The sequence below is a fragment of the Peromyscus leucopus genome, chromosome 8b, assembly GCF_004664715.2.
Source record: "Peromyscus leucopus breed LL Stock chromosome 8b, UCI_PerLeu_2.1, whole genome shotgun sequence".
Classification (NCBI taxonomy): Eukaryota; Metazoa; Chordata; class Mammalia; order Rodentia; family Cricetidae; genus Peromyscus; species Peromyscus leucopus.
The window spans coordinates 25,333,973-25,350,983 of record NC_051086.1 but is presented as its reverse complement, the minus strand read 5'-3'; the positions used below and the strand labels follow the sequence as shown (position 1 = coordinate 25,350,983).

General features: G+C 45.3%; 1 protein-coding gene across 1 annotated transcript in view; it reads left to right on the top strand.

Annotated features, from left to right (window-relative positions):
• Emp2 (epithelial membrane protein 2) overlaps positions 1-17,011 on the top strand; it is a 44,152-nt gene that overhangs the window by 14,794 nt on the left and 12,347 nt on the right. Inside the window, exon 2 of the mRNA XM_028872881.2 lies at positions 16,617-16,782. Coding sequence (XP_028728714.1) covers positions 16,705-16,782 — 78 coding nt within the window. The 5' untranslated portion in view covers positions 16,617-16,704. The remainder of the gene's footprint in view (positions 1-16,616; positions 16,783-17,011) is intronic.

Sequence of the window (17,011 nt, the reverse complement as noted above, 5' to 3'; positions counted from 1 at the left end):
ACCCCTTGAAGCTTCACCCATATTAGAAACAGACATTCTTCCTTGATGGAGGAAGGTTGACCTTCACTCAAGAGTATAAAGTAGCTGTGCTCCCTGCTGGAACTTCCACATAAGCTCAACAAGTATTTACTGAGCAACCTTGACATGGGGAGATGAGAAGTGGTTTCTGTTCTTGAGGAAATCTGACTATAAAAAGGCGGCGTTGTCGCTACTGTATCGCTCAGCCCTTGATGTATTCAAAGCTTCCTGGAATTTACAGCTTCAACAGAACATGGCTTCGGTTTATGATTCTCCAGGTGGCCACTTTGGACTGTGTTCAGCTGGTCTCTTGGGAGGGGAAAAGCTAGGGAGCAGTTTCTGAGTCTCTGTGCTCAGATAGAGGCTGGGTAGTCTTTTCTGGAATAGCCTGTCTGTGAACCGGCCAGTCTGGTCTTGTTCATGTGGTCTCTGCACAGAGGGCAAGGAGTGGGGACACATGCACCGCTCAAAGCTGTCAGTCAGAATGGGGGCAGCATTCTTTCTGTCACCTTTTGTTGATATAACAAGTCACACAGTCAGGGGGGTTCAGTGGTGGGAAAGATCCCACCTGTCTCAGCTACTTTTGCATTCCTGACAGAAACAACCTAAGGGGAGGAAGGTCCGGCCCATGATGTCAGAGCGATTTCAACCAGTGCAGTGGGGAGGGCGTGGCAGGAGGAGCCTGTGGCGGGGCCTCCTCGGTCCTAACGGACCAGGAAGCAGACAGAGTGGAGGAACCAGGGGCCAGGCTCTCACCTTTGAAGGTCCACCCTTCGTTACCTACTTCTAGCCAGACCCACCTTCTAAATATCCCACAGCTGGGAACAGCGAGGAGACATAGGGGGTAGAGGCGCTTGCCACCAAGCCTGGTGACCTGAGTTTGGTCCCCAGGTCCCAACAATGGAAAGAGAGAGCTGACTCAAAAGTTGTTCTCCAATTTCCACACATGCACTGTGGTACATGCAAACACCACACACATGCATGTGCACACACACACACACACACACACACACACACACTAAATAAATAAACAAACAAACACACATACACACCCACAGCTCACCTAAACAATGTCCCTAGCTCAAGACCAAACGTTCGCAATATGGGATTGTGAGAGCCATTTTAATAAAATCAATAGTGCTCCTTTTTCATGGGGGCAGGGCCACTTGATTATCCCATTTCCATCTTCCGAGTGCTGGGCTTCCAGGGGTGTCACCCCATCCAGTTATACAGTGCTGGGGTTAAACCCAGAGCTCTGTGCACTGCTAAGAAGCATTCCAGCAGCCAGGCTGTAGCTCCAACACACTTCCAGTGTTCTGAAATGTGATTTGTTTATCTAATTATTCCTTATCAATAAAACCTTGGGAGTCAGTAATTGGGATAAGAACCTGATTGGTCAGAGAAGTGGCAGAGGAGTGACCCATGACACCCTCCCTCTCTTGTTCCTCCATCCAAAAGGGCTGAGACCCTCTCTAAATCCTGCCCTCCTCAGTCCTCCAAAACCTCTATGGTTAATTTTGGTCAGCTAATAGCTAGCTGTGCCCTCTGATTCAAAACAAACTTTATTGGCAGTCTCGGGAGCACCAGAATGCAATAAAAATATCACAAAATATTTCCACCTTTTTGTCTAAATAAAAAATGGAAGGTTTTAACTCTGACACAGAAAAACTATATACAAGAAGAACAATTATCAAGTAAGAATAAATTCACAATGTCGAGTCCATTTGCATTTGGCAAATTCATAGGAAATACTCCATTTTCTGTCCTGTCTTGGTGAGTCCAAAGTGCTGTGCCTTCTTTACTTTCTAACCTAACTAGTATTACCAACCACAAACTATTTTTTTATACCTCAAACATTTTCTTGGATAAACAATTTAAACTTTTATGTCTCTTAACCTTATACACATTACATCCCTTTTGTGAGTTTCTTTTCTGAATTTGATAACAAGGAAAGCTATAACTATAACTATCTAGTCTTCAACTCTGTCACAGACCTGAGAAGGATATAATATTATCTGAGTAAACAGGAAGTGCAGAGCAAACAACTTCCAAAACTATAGAAATGACAGAAACAGCTGGCTGCCTGGACAGTCACCCAAGGATCCTCTGTAACATTGGGGCATCCATCTTCTGCCTACAGGCCTAGAATATCTGACAGACTTTTCTGTGAAGCAGGAATTTTGAAGGACTGTCCTACCTTGTCTTAGCAACATTTGGCAATTACTTTCATTTATGCCCTGCTTGTCCAATTTGGACACCATACTGTCAGCAGTTGAGGCAGGGGCAGTTTCTTGCCCATTGGCTTTTAACTTTTGCCCCACAGAAAGCAAGCTCCATGTGGAGGTTCTTCAATGCCCATCATCTCATCTGAAGTAGATCATTGCTGCCAGGAGCAGATGTGTCTCATTGTCATGAAAAGTCTTATGTTATTAAATGCTATTAAATATCTTAAATATCATATTCTGTAGATCTCTGCAGTGTTTGAAGACTACCTGTCTATCTTAAATATATCTGTTTGATCTTGAAAACATACCTAACATGACTACAAGTTTGATTGTAATAGGTGACTAACTACCAACCTGCATTTCTTTATTATCCTAAATAGTTTGTAATAATAACTTTCAAGGACTAGAAATTTACATTTCATTGTTAAATGAGCTGCATAGGTACAATACCTTAAAAGGGAGTAGAAGTGTATATACAGTATGTTCTAACAAAAATAATCTTAAATTTGTATCAATATACAAAAATATCTTAAACAAGAGTAGAAATGTATATACAGTATAACAAAAACAACCTTAAATTTGTATCAGTATATAAAAATCCATACCATTATGAAATATTTAAGACTAGTAGTTGCTTTTTTAGTTTAAAAGTAGATTCAGGCCGGGCGTGGTGGCGCACGCCTTTAATCCCAGCACTTGGGAGGCAGAGGCAGGCGGATCTTTGTGAGTTCAAGGCCAGCCTGGGCTACCAAGTGAGCTCCAGGAAAGGCGCAAAGCTACACAGAGAAACCCTGTCTCGAAAAACCAAAAAAAAAAAAAAAAAAGTAGATTCAATAATCTACCCTTTTATCCTATCATTTCTATATCCTTGTTTCTGTATCCTTTTCAGAATGAGATCCCTGAATCTAATCTCCTTTGTTCAGCTTTTTTTCCTAACCATTACCAATGACAACTTGTAACCAACCCCCCCTAAATGATGACAAATATCCATAACCCATTGAGTAACCAAAACCCACACACCCTACCTCTTGGGAATGTGGGTGTTGCGTTCTCTAGATTGCTTCCGGCTGCCTTGGGGACAATGGCATCTCTAGGGGATCCTGAAAAAATTGAGATAATGGTCAAGTCCTGGGAGAGCTTCTGTATCATTTGTTGCCAGTCTCTGTGTAATGGGAAAATGCAGGGCTTATCTGAAGTCCTGGCTGGAGGAGTCTGTGAAGCTGAACCACTTCAGCTAGCCACCTTGAAATTGTCCCGAGCAGTTTGTGTAGTCTGAAGCTGATCTTTGAGTGGTGGTTGTCAGCTTAGTGGTGTTAACCACAATCCAGGTGAAATTGTTGTTGTGGGGCCCCATCATCCTCTTGGAGACTTAGGAATGGTCATGGTTCACTGTAGAAAACTTAAATATTTTAAATGTCATATGGAGCAGATCTCAGAGTGGTTAAAGGACCACAATTTGTTAAGTACATCCAGAGTACACAAACTTAATTCCTAGTTACCTGATAAAGATTGAAGCTCAAAATCATGTACAGGAAGCTAGGTTAAGCCTTTTTCTAGAATTAGTACTCTATATAACCATTAATGTTACAACAGAAAGTTTATATATATATATATATATATATATATATATATATATATCTTATAAATTTTGAGATAATATTTATACCTTAAGAAAAGTTTTAGGCCAGGCAGTGGTGGTGCACACCTTTAATTCCAGCACTCGGGAGGCAGAGGCAGGCGGATCTCTGTGAGTTCGAGGCCAGCCTGGTCTCCAAAGCGAGTACCAGGAAAGGCGCAAAGCTACACAGAGAAACCCTGTCTCGAAAAACCAAAAAAAAAAAAAAAAAAAAAAGAAAAAAAAAAAAGAAAGAAAGAAAAGTTTTAAAGAGTCAATTTAAAACCAAAGGATTATGAGATTGAGATTAATGGCAATAGAATAGTCCCTCTGAATAAGAATTCCTGTAGGAGAATGTTTAGAAAGTAAAATAACCAGAGTTCAGTCAAGCTCTGGATCCAAATGATCCACATGTGCATCCTGTAATTTCTTTTCTACCAAAAGCCAATTCTCTGTCAGCCTCAGCTGATAATTTTCTTGGACTGTTTAAGTCCTTATTACCTTGTAAGGTTTGAAATAAATTGCTTAGTTCTTGAGTTGTAAATCCAATTGTGGTCCATAGCCAGTTAATATCTCTCAGGATTTTTGAAAATCATTAAGAGTTCATAATTGATCTCCCCACATTTGTACTTTCTGTGGTTGAATTTTTTGTAAGCCTATCTTATATCCTAGATAATTAATAGAATATCCTTTTTTGTATTTTTTTTCAAGAGCAATTTGTAATCCCCAATAAGGCAAAATTTTCTTTACTTCTTCAAACATTTTCTCTAAGGTATCTGCATCTAAATCAGCTAGTAAGATATCATCCATATAATGGTAAATTATAGATTGAGGAAACTGATTATGAATTATTTCCAATGGCTGTTATACAAAATATTGACATAAGGTGGGGTTGTTTAACACCCTTTGTGGAAGAATTTTCCACTGAGATCTTTTAACAGGCTGGGAATTATTATAAGTAGGCACTATGAAAGCAAATTTTTCTCTATCCTGTTTTTGTAAAGGTATAGTAAAAAAGCAGTCTTTTTAATCAGTCACTATAATAGACCATCCTTTAGGTAGTAGAGAAAGCAAGGGAATTCCAGGCTGTAAAGAGACCATTGACTGAATCTCCTTATTAAAGCTCTTAGATATGTTACCATTCTACATTTTCCAGATTTCTTTTTAATGACAAATATAGGAGAATTGCAAGGACTGGTTGATTCTTCAATATGTTGAACATTTAGCTGTTCCTAATACTAGCTGTTCTAATACCTGTAATTTTTATGATGTCAAAGGTCAGTACAGGTTTGTCAGTTAGGTAGGGCTATTGGTACCTTTGAAAGATCAGCAGCTATTTTGTCCTATTTATGTACAACCTGAACAACCTGTGACTGTTCTTGATAATACCTTTAGTATTCCTCTCAGAAGCATTCTTTATTTTATGTTTGTTTTTGAGATTGGAGGAATGTTAATCTGGGTTTTCCATTGCTGTAACAAAACATGGCCCCATAAATTCATTGCTATGTTAGCCACATATGACTTTAATTTTTCTCTCAATCCTTCTGGCCCTATACACTCAACCCATCTTGTGCTTTGTTTTACCTGAGATAAAGTTTCAGTTCCTAGAAGTTGGACATTTACCTCCAGAAGAGGCCACTCTGGATGCTAAAATTCTGGTGAAATTATTGTTACATCTTCCCCTGTGTCTACTAAGCCCTCAATTTCAATGCCATTTATTTGTATTTTTAACTTTGGTCTTTGATCATTCATAGCATTTTGCCAAAATGCTTGTTTTATGGTCTCTCCTGAAGATCCTGTCATTCAGAGCAGTATGGTTTTTAACAACAGTCATTAAGTCTTTAATTGCTCTGTGGAGGAGTTTCCCCAATGTTGACAGGGAACGATTGAATCAAATTTGACACAGGGGCCTTCAAGAGGCCCCCTAAGGTGTTTCCCAATGGCAAAGGGTTACCTTGCTGTCTCATGTTGATCTGCATGCATTGGTCCAATGCCGGCCTTTGCCACACCTTCTGCATATTCCAGAAGCTTGGGGCTTTTGTTTAGATTATCTCTAGAAAAAAACATTGTTCCTAGGAATGCCTTGCCTATAATCCCTTTTCAGATGACCTGGTTTACCACAATTAAAAATCTAACCTTTTGATTTTTAAAAAAAAAAAATTAGAAATCACTTCTCCTATCCAAGTATCATCATAAGCATGAGATCCAATGTCAGCTTTATTCTAATGCATTCATCTTTTGGTGTCAATCTTGCCTTTAAAAGCCTAATCACTCTTTTGCATTCTCAGCATTTTCAAAAACCAAAGATTCAATTAATATTTGTCTAACTTCTGGATCTAGTATCATTCTATTTACAACTGAAGTCAAATCTTTGTAAAACTCAGTGAAGGCTTCTTTTGGGCCTTGTATAATTTTAGTAAATGACTCAGTCTTTCCTGATTCTTCAACCCTGTCTTAAGTATTAAAGCTGCTATATTGCATAGAGCCAAGGTGTGATTATCAAATGTAATCTGTCTTTGCAAATCAGCATATTGGCCTTCATTGAGAAGCTGTTCTTGGGAACTTTCTATACCTCTAGCCCTACTTCATTGTTCTATGATCCTAGCTTCCTCTCTTCACCATGTTTTCCCTTGTAACTGAGGACCAGCTTCCAACACCTCTATAATTTAATCTTTCCAGTCTTGTGAAATAATTCTGTTCTGAGGGGGCCCATGAATTTAACATCTGCTTTACAAAAGGTGAATGCATACCATATGAAACTATTGCTTCCTTAAATCTCTTCAAATCTAACATTTCTGTAGGATTCCAGCTAGCTTCTAAATAGCCTTTTGGGTGCCTGTCATCTGATGGTCATTCTTGAATGGTAACTGGATAAATTAAGGTTGTTTTCTAATAACCTTGGGCCTCCCTTTTTCAGTTTCATAATGTGATGGTGTGGTAGCTTCTGCTCTAAACTCTTCTGCCCTTGTGTGAATATTTTTCCTAGTTTCATTAGTATGTCTTTCTAAAGATTGTATCTTATCAGTCAATTTTCATATTTGGCACCAATATCAAACAACTTTTTTAGAAATAAAACATGAGTTACAAAACTGCTAATTATTATAATTGATACTATGACAATCTCAGCTAGATTGATTATCCCTTCATTTAATTGTTACATTTTCAAACCATCCACTGTAGAACTATAGAGAGACCTAACTCCCTGCATCATATTATTTCTCATTCTTAATTTGGGGAAATTTTTTTCTTTTCTTTTTTTAAACTAATTTCCCCCTTTAAGAATTCCCAGGTGTCCCACAGGATATGCTGATGATGACAGCAAAGTGTGAGTTTGGCTATGTAGCATGGCTGGGTGGAGAACACAGAGGTGCACAGCCTGACTGACAGCTGCAGCGGCTCACACGCAGCAAGGGGGTGAGAGTGTGTGGCCGTCACAGTAACAATAGAAGCCCGAGTGGGTGTTGCGGTGGACAACCTTGTGTGGCAGAGGCCCAAGGAGGTCCAGGGGAAGCCCTCAACCCATGGGGAGAGGGAGTCAGCCGCCTGAAAAGTGGCCACGGGAACACGAGGAAGAAGCATGTGTGAGAGCACAGGGCCGCCTGAAGGCAGAGCCAGCCAGTGGTGGGTGGCTAACTCCAGCAGCATTTGGAGCCCAGGCACTATGGAGAGGGCCTGTGGAGACTGGGGCTGGGGCTGGGTGGCAGCTGGGGCTGTTGTAGAGAGGCTGCAACAGGAAAGTCCCAGGCTTGCTCAGAGGGCTTGGGGCCAGGGAGAAAAAGCCAGCCACAGTGGCAGCTCTGGTGGCTGCCAAGTCAGGGGTGAACTGCCACCTCGTGATTTTGTGCCCTGAGTTGGACACCAGATGATGTGTTTATCAATAAAAACTCAGGAGTCAGATATCAGAAAAGTGGCAGGAAAGTGACCCATGACCTCCCCCCCCCCCCGCCCCCGCCTCATTCTTCCATCCAAAAGGGCTGAGACCCTCTCTAAGTCCCGCCCTACCACTTCCAGTCTCTGTCTGTCCTCAGTCCTCCAAAACCTCTATGGTTAATTTTGGTCAGCTAATAGCTAGTTCTGCCCTCTGATTCAAAAGAAGCTTCATTTGTCAGTCTTTGGAGTGTCAGAATAAAATCAACACATCACACAACAGAAATGTTCACATTTTCCTTCATGCAAGTAAGGGATTCTGGCCTGTTACCTTTTTTTGAGATTATAATTTAATTCCAACATTTCTTTCTTTCATTTACTTTCTCTAAACCCTCCCTGCTGTCCTTCAAATTCATAGCTTCTTTATTCACTAATTGTTATTGTATTTGTATATGTATATACATATATTCCTGAATATAACCTGTTCAGCCCATATAGTTTTACTTGTATATGTATGTTTTAAGGGCTGATCGTTCTTGTAATGTTTTTATCTGGTTAGTGATCAGGGTCGCGTTGGCCTCACAGACTGACTAGTGGGTAGTGAGGGTTGTTGACCCTTCTTCAGGTTCCTGGAATTATGGTTATTCTCCTTTAAATGTTTGGCTGAATTCACTACTGAGGTTGTCTGGGGCTGGAGCTTTCTCCCTGTGGCTGCCCCACAGCTCTTCAGGCCTGTTCAGCTTCTGCCAGCAGAAGGTTCAGCTCCTGTTGGGCACATGCTCCTCTTGCATGGGTACATCTTGGCATCGTGGGCATTCTCTGCTTCTGCCTGGAATGCTGCTCCCCTCGGAGACCATGCTGGAGTGTTATTTATTTCATCCAGGCCCGCCATACCACTACACACACTGCCAAGCCACATCTGTGTATTTATACACCCTTGAACTTCCTGGACCCAAATGCTCCTAGGATGCACTGTACTCAGGTATCCATGTGTCCCAGTGGCCTGGTACACAGCAGGTACTCCATCAGTGCTCACTAAGTGGGTAATGGCTCCTTTGAGGGAGTCTGGTACACTCTAGGCAATACACATTGGCTGCCTTTATCATTGAGGTCGTGGTTATTATGCCCCTGGGTTGGAAGACCTGCAGGGGTGCAGACAAGTCATTCATTCTCTATGTCCTCTGCTCTGGGGCTCTGCCAAATTCCAGTGTCCCGCCTGTGGCCATTTCCGGACACAGCCAAGTGCTGGCCTTTAGCCCAGAGCCCCAGAGTGAAGCCTGAGCATGAAGCTGGGCTGCCCAGGATGCATGGGTTTCCACTGTCCCCAGTGCATCCCGGAAGCCTCAGTATTCCCTTCTGGCGGGCATCCAAATACCAAGACAGGAGGCTGAGTTCATCTCGGTCTTCCTGAAAACAGAGGCCAAAGCTACTTTCGGCTGGGTACTGAGAGAATGGCAGAGGCCTGGGTTCTAGGCAGACATGGGTGGAGGCACCAGCTCCAGGTATCAGATTTCCTCAATCAGTGTGGCCCAGCATCTCCCCAGCTAGGCCAGAGCCCAGGACTGTGGGTGGAAGGGTCCTGACTGAGTAACTCAGGTCTGCTGGAAGGCCCCACACCACTGGCTTGTCCTTGTGTCTGTCCTTCTGGGACTGGTCCTAGCCCAGGCCTCAGGGTCAGTTATAGGAAGGTGTGGCAGAATGGAGCTGGATGGACAGAGCAGCCATCCAAACAGCAGGATCTCCCTGCACTTTTGGCTCCTCTGCGCGGATGCGGCCTGTGCCAAAGCCACTTCCTCTTGGCGAAAGCCGAGGTCCTGGGTTCCTGCCCTGGGGATTATGTGAAGGAAGGACAGGAGGGTCCCCAGGCTGCCCATAGGCCAGTCCTGAACCCTCCTCCTCAGAGCCCTGCTAGCAGTATCCCACAATTCTTGGCAAGATGAGTGTGGTGTCTGCGCATGGGAGGGCCACTGAGTCAGCAGCCCTTTTATGCTTCCCAGTCCCTGAATATGTGAAAGAGCAGGAGGCAGAAGGGCAGAAAAATGCCCTGGACCTAGAATTGGAAAACCAAGAGTTGGGTCCTGCTCTGAAGCCTTCAGAAGCCTCAGTTTGTCATCTGTGAAATAGGGATAATGAGCCCTTGCTCAGCTAGCTTCATGAGGCTTGACACCAAGACACGCTGTGTAAACACATCTCCCTTCATCACAGAGCGTCTGCTTTTCATGGGGGTGGGCCCTCTGGGCACCCATCTCCTGGAATCTGCTCCACCTCCTACAGATCTTAGAGTTCTAGCCGCCTACAGTGGGGTTTGCTGGTCTTCCCTGAAGAATGCCATGTGTGGATGGCTCAGCCTGAGGCGGCAGCTGCTGAGGCTGCAAACGGCAGGAGCCTGGGAGGGCGGAGCCAGGGGAGGAACAGGGAGAGTGGGAGTGCACTGTGCGAGGGGGAACTTGTATCTGGGGCTCTGCAACCAAGGCCCTGGGGTGATTTTAAAAAATGTAGGAAGAACATAGAAAGAGACATGGAAAATAGAAGGAACAGAGAGAGATGGGGAACAGAGACAGAGAGATGGGGTACAGAGACAGAGAGATGAGGTACAGAGACAGAGAGATGGGGAACAGAGACAGAGAGATGGGGTACAGAGACAGAGAGATGGGGTACAGAGACAGAGAGATGAGGAACAGAGACAGAGAGATGAGGGTACAGAGACAGAGAGATGGGGTACAGAGACAGAGAGATGAGGGTACAGAGACAGAGAGATGGGGTACAGAGACAGAGAGATGAGGAACAGAGACAGAGATGGGGTACAGAGACAGAGAGATAAGGGTACAGAGACAGAGAGATGAGGGTACAGAGACAGAGAGATGAGGGTACAGAGACAGAGAGATGGGGTACAGAGACAGAGAGATGAGGGTACAGAGACAGAGAGATGGGGTACAGAGACAGAGAGATGAGGGTACAGAGACAGAGAGATGGGGTACAGAGACAGAGATGAGGGTACAGAGACAGAGAGATGAGGGTACAGAGACAGAGAGATGAGGGTACAGAGACAGAGAGATGAGGGTACAGAGACAGAGATGGGGAACAGAGACAGAGAGATGAGGGTACAGAGACAGAGAGATGAGGGTACAGAGACAGAGATGGGGTACAGAGACAGAGATGGGGTACAGAGACAGAGAGATGAGGAACAGAGACAGAGAGATGAGGGTACAGAGACAGAGATGGGGTACAGAGACAGAGAGATGAGGAACAGAGACAGAGAGATGAGGGTACAGAGACAGAGAGATGAGGGTACAGAGACAGAGAGATAGGGTACAGAGACAGAGAGATGAGGGTACAGAGACAGAGAGATAGGGTACAGAGACAGAGATGGGGAACAGAGATGGGGTACAGAGACAGATGAGGATACAGAGACAGAGAGATGGGGTACAGAGACAGATGAGGATACAGAGACAGAGAGATGAGGGTACAGAGACAGAGAGATGAGGGTACAGAGACAGAGAGATAGGGTACAGAGACAGAGATGGGGAACAGAGATGGGGTACAGAGACAGATGAGGATACAGAGACAGAGAGATGGGGTACAGAGACAGAGAGATGGGGTACAGAGACAGAGAGATGGGGAACAGAGACAGAGATGGGGAACAGAGACAGAGAGATGGGGGCAGCATTCTCGGGTAGAAAGAGGGCAGAATGTTTGCATGATGACCAGACAACGATGACTGTCACCTACATAGAGACACTTAGGTGGCAGGAGGAGGGGGACAATTGATGAGAGGGGAGCACTTCTTTAAGCAAGAAGTTAATCATGTGTAGAGGGCGGGGCCTTGAAGTTAATAAGGGTGTGTGTAGGGGGCGGGGCCTTGCACACTTACAGTAAATAAATAAATGTAACAAGCATTTAAAAAGGAAGTTGATTTAATAAGGGGCTGAGGAGACCGCTCGGTGGGTAAAGAGCTTGCCTTGTGAGCATGAGGACCTGAGTTCAAATCCCCAGAATCCACGGGAAAACCAGTCAGGAGCTGTAATCCCAGAGTTCAGCAGTTTCCCTTCTCCTCCCCTCCCGCTCCCCTCCACTCCACTCCCCTGCTCTCCACTCCCCTCCACTCCTCTCTCCTTCCCTCTCCTCCACTCCCCTTCCCTGCCCTCCTCTCTCCAGTCCCCTCCCCTCCCCTCTCCTGCCCTCTATTCCCCTTCCCTCCTCTCCCCTCCCCTCCCTTCCATTCTACTCCCCTCTCCTCCACCTCCCTCCCCTCCACTCCCCCTCTCTTCCCTTCCCTTCCCTCCCTCCCCTCCCCCTTCAGTCCCTTCTCTCTCCCCTCTCTCCTCCCCCCTCCCCCTCACTTCTGTTTTTTGAACCGGCTTTCCTGTAGTCCAGGCTGGCTTTGAACTCACTATCTATGCAGCCAGAGCTGGTTTTGAACTCCTGGTCCCCCTACCTTCACCTGAATGAAAAGCTTAACACCCGTCATTTTCTTCAATTCGTTGTTTTAAAACCTGAATGGGTTTGTTTGAAAGGATACAGGTTAAAGCTTTCGTTCTGTTTTAGGAGTTTTCAGCTTGGTATGTATGTATGTTTGTGAGCAGAACACTGAAGAACATCATTACAGTCTCAAGTTTTTGTCCTGGTGAACGGGCCTTTGGGCGCATTACAGTTCTGTGGCATTCAGCCTGGCTAGTGAGCTTTTATTGGAAGGTCAGAAGTGCAGTTATCTGGAGGCAGTGTGTGGTGGCACTGGCCATGATGCAGATCTCAACAAAGAGGAATTTGTCCCTTAGTAAAGAATCGGAGGAATCTCTGAGTTGGTGAGCCAGCTGCTTCAAGAATGGCTGCCTGGGCCTCCCCAAATGTGTCTGTGGCCACACAACTCCTGACTCATGTGTTGAGTTCTGCTCTCAAAGACAAGCCCCTGTGTTAGCCCACGACCCCGGTCAGTCCCCGAGGGACTGATGGAGGAGAGGAGAGCTGGCAGAGCTGGGTGGAGGCCTTGTCCAAGGCGTGTCTCCCCCCCCCTCCCCCCCGAGGAGGCAGAAGGACGTTGGTGCCAGAAAAGTGCAGTCTTGAACAATTCCGTTTCATAACCACTCGTGGGCACTCGGATTATTGAGGTGGAAGCTTCATGAAAGTTGGGTCCTTACTTTATCTCTGAATACCTCTGTATCCACGTTATAATGTGGAAAATACAAAGCCAAGGGGAGAAGCCAGACACAGAAGCTCACAGACTGTTCCATTCCATCATCTCGTGTCCACAGGAGACTTGGGGTTGAGTCGGAGGGATGGCTGCATGTTTCCTGTTAGAGTGAAGGGCCGTGCTAGAACTGAGTAGTGGTAATGAAGACACAGTGTTTAGACATAATGCCACCGGGGGCAGATTATATTTTGTTCATAGTTTACACAATAAAGCATCTTTCCCTGAAAATAACTGTGTGTGTTATGCATGTGTGTGTGAACCCACTCACCTGTGTATGTGCACGCATGTATTGGCCGGAGGTCAGGATCAGTTGTCTTCCTCCCCCTTATTTTCCAAGACAGGATTTCCCACACTTGAGTTCACCATTTTGGCTAGGCTGGCTGGCCAGGAAGCCCTCAGGATCTGGCCCTCTCCTTCCCATTGTCTGGGGTGGGGGTGGGGAGTTAGCAGGTGCACTTCCCCACACCCACCTTTTCTGTTTGCTGTGTCTTTCTATAACTGTCTCTTTCTCACTGTTTCTCTGTGTCTGTCTGTCTGTCTGTCTGTCTGTCTCTCTCTCTCTCTCTCTCACACACACACACACACACACACATACACACACACACACACACATACACACACAGTGTTAACGCTCAGTCTGGCACATCTGGGTCAGCACTCTGCCACAGAGCTAGACCTCCAGCCCCAGAGGACTTTATGGTTACAAAGGAAAAGTAAGAGAATGTGACAGGCCATAACCAGCTCACCAGCTGCCCCATCAACCACAGGACAAACTGACACTCTGAGTCTGCGGGTTGAGTGTACCGAAGCCACATCCCCTACGGAGCATCCCTGCTAAGAAAACAGCCTGGTTGAATCCTGAATGTGATAGCAGTCTTCTCTATCACCCTGATGACATCTAGAATCACTGGGGAGACAGGCCTCTGGCAGTGCCTGTGGGGCTTATCTTGACTACGTTAATTGGGGTGGGAAGAGGTGTCCACTTGGGGTGGCACCATTCCCTGGGATGCATCTTCCACTGCACGAAAAGAAGAAAGTGAGCTAAGGACGGTATCCATCCCTCTCTGCTCCTTCCCTGCCGCGGGGCCCCTGCCTCTGGCTTACCTGTGTGACGGGTTACAACCGTGACTGTGAGCCATGTCACCTGCTTTTGTTGTTTTACCACAGCAACAGGGAAAGGAACTAAGAACTGGAGAAGCATCAGGAGTGTCTGTCAGGCATGTAACCAAATGCCCAGACAACAGCTTGAAGGAGGAAGGTTTCATTTGAGCGCTCGGTTTCAGAGGATGTAGTCCTCTGTCTGGCTCTATTGATTCTGGGTCCATGGTGAGACAGAACATTGTCTGGAGGAAGAGGATCTTCCAGAAACAGGAAACAGAGGAGAGAGGACTAGGGACAGGTAAACCTTCCAAAGACACACCCCCTGAGATCTCCTCCAGCTAGGCCCTGCCTCCTAAAGTTTCCATATCCCAATGCCATCTACTATGAGTCCATTGGGGAATGAATCTATTCCTTTGGCCAGAGCTTTTAAAACCCAGTCACTTCCCAAATGCCTCCCAGCTGGCAGCCAAGTACTTCATATTCAAACTGTAGCAACCAGCATGGCAGACGTCCTACAGAAATGGCCAATGCTCTTAAATCCTGTCACTGTCATGAAAAAGAATGAGGAGCCACTCTAGATTGAAGAGATTGACTAGCAAAATGGAGACCATCATCTGGGAGTAGAAAAAACTTACAGAGATGTGCCTGGGCTATCTGGAGATGTATGACATGGATGATAAATGCGATGATGTCATTGTGTCACAGTAGATTTGCTGATGAGTCCATGCATGTGCAGGCTTTGTATATGTGAAAGTGAGTTCATGTGTGCCACAGTATGCATGCTGAGGTCAGAGGACCACCTCAGCTGTCAGTCCTCAATTCCCATCTTGTTTGTGACTGGGTCTCTTGGTTGATTTTCTGCCAGGCTAACTAGTTCCTGAGCTTCCAGAAATTCCTTGTCTCTGCCTCATATCCCCTGGGAAGAGCACAGATGCTGTGTGACTTCGTCCAGCTTCTAATTAGGATCTGGAGATTTGAACTCAGGTCTTCACACTTGCCTGGCGAGCACATTTACACAGAACCAGCTCTTCAGCGCCTGTATTAAATTCTTAATTATGACTATCACACTTTGGCTATGTAAGGAAATACCTTCATTTTTCAAAAATACACAGTGAAGTATTTAGATAAAAAGGTTGGGTTTAAGCAACTTACTCTCAAGTATTTCAGAGAAAGTGTGTGTATGCAAGTGTACATGCACACACACTTATGTGTATACACACGTGTGTATTAGTTCACTAAAAACTAAGATTTCATCTCAGCATAAACAAGGCCTGGTCTGCATTGTATTTAAACAATGAGATTAGAACTTAATTTTATTTCCTACAGATTTTAGTAATAGAATCAGGTAGCAAATTATTGACGTGAAAGAAGGAGCCATGTATTGATTTGGAGGGTGAACTTTTCCAACCCCATTAATGTGACATGTTCATGTGACATTTGAGTTTTGTTGACCAACACAATGATCGTGTTTGTAAAACTCTTCAAAGGTTTTATCGGCTTTCCCACATGCGACCTTTAACCCCGAAATACTCAAATCATCCCTTTGAATACCTTTTTCTTTCCACTTCACACAGCACCTGTGTCTACTCTCTCGCCCGGCTCGGACAGGTTTTCACACCCAGAGTGTCTTCCTCACCCTTGAGCAAGCCTGCCTTTCCTGAGTGTGGCACAGCGCTTTGATTTCACTTTGCAGTTGCTTCCTGTTCTATGTTATTCAGATTGTCCTACTAGAGTTTTAAAAAATTACCCAGAAATCTCAGGAGTGGAACATCCAAAGTCTTATCAGTCATAATCTCAGTCCAAGGTGTGAGGCTTTATCATCTAGCTGCACTGGCCTACCTTAAGTGCAAGGGATTCTGAGAGTGTAGTCATCCTGTGGGATCAGAGAGGAAATGAAATCATACCTGTCTGCCATACATTGTATGCATCTTTCAGGAGCCAACATTGTTCAAATGTGTAAGTAAACTGAAATCAGAGGACTTGGGAGGCAGAGGCAAGTGGGGCTCTGTGAGTTTCAGGCTAGCCTGGTCTACATAATGAGACCCTGACTCAAAAAAAAAAAACAAAACAAAATGTACATGTGTACGATACGATGTGTGACCTGTGGGGGCGTGCATGGCACAGCACACATGTGTTGGTCGGGGACAACGTTGTGGAATTGTTCTCTCCTTCCACCTGTAAGTGGGTTCCAGGGCTTGAACTCAGGTCATCAGGCTGACATTGTCGACGGGACAAGTACTTGTAGACCCATGTGTCTGGCCCTCGTTGCATTCAAGGCAGGTTCTCTCTAAGTCACTGTGTTGCTAAGTACATGGAATTATCCACTTCCCAAGTGCTGGGATTACAAGCATGTGCCCCATGCTTACACAGTGGTGGGGAATCGAACCCAGGACTTCATGCATGCTAAGTGAGCACTCTACAAGTCAAGCTACTGTCCCAGCTCTGAATTAGAGGTTTTAATTGATCTTCACCCTCCTGTTCCACCTAGACCCAGCAGGGCAGAGCGTCTGGACTGTGAGGCAGGGGGATGGGAAGAGCTGTCCTAAATTTTCTGAGATCCTGTTCACAGTTGTTGATTTGAGTTTTGTCTTGTCGTTGACAGGTTTGGATCTGTCTCTCCCATCCTCTTTGGCTCCTCATCCCTCTCTGGACTGTCCAGCTGCCCCGTCGGCCCTCACTGCCCTGTGAACATGTTGGCCGTTCTTGCCTTCATCATTGTCTTCCACATCGTCGCTCTGGTGCTGTTGTTCATTTCAGCCATCAACAATGTACGTTCCTGTTCTCATCAACCACCTGGGAGTCATGGGGCAGTGGAGACCTCAGATCAGGGTGGAGAACAGGGAGGGTGTGATTGTGATCCAGGGGTGTCCTCTTTGCTAAGGCATCTCCCCAGCCCAGGCCTGGGTGCTCTCATCCTGGGATTGGAACTTTGGGAGCACCCTGTGCTCAGGTTTGGATGAGGTCTGGTAAGACACGGTTAGGTGATACCATGCTTGC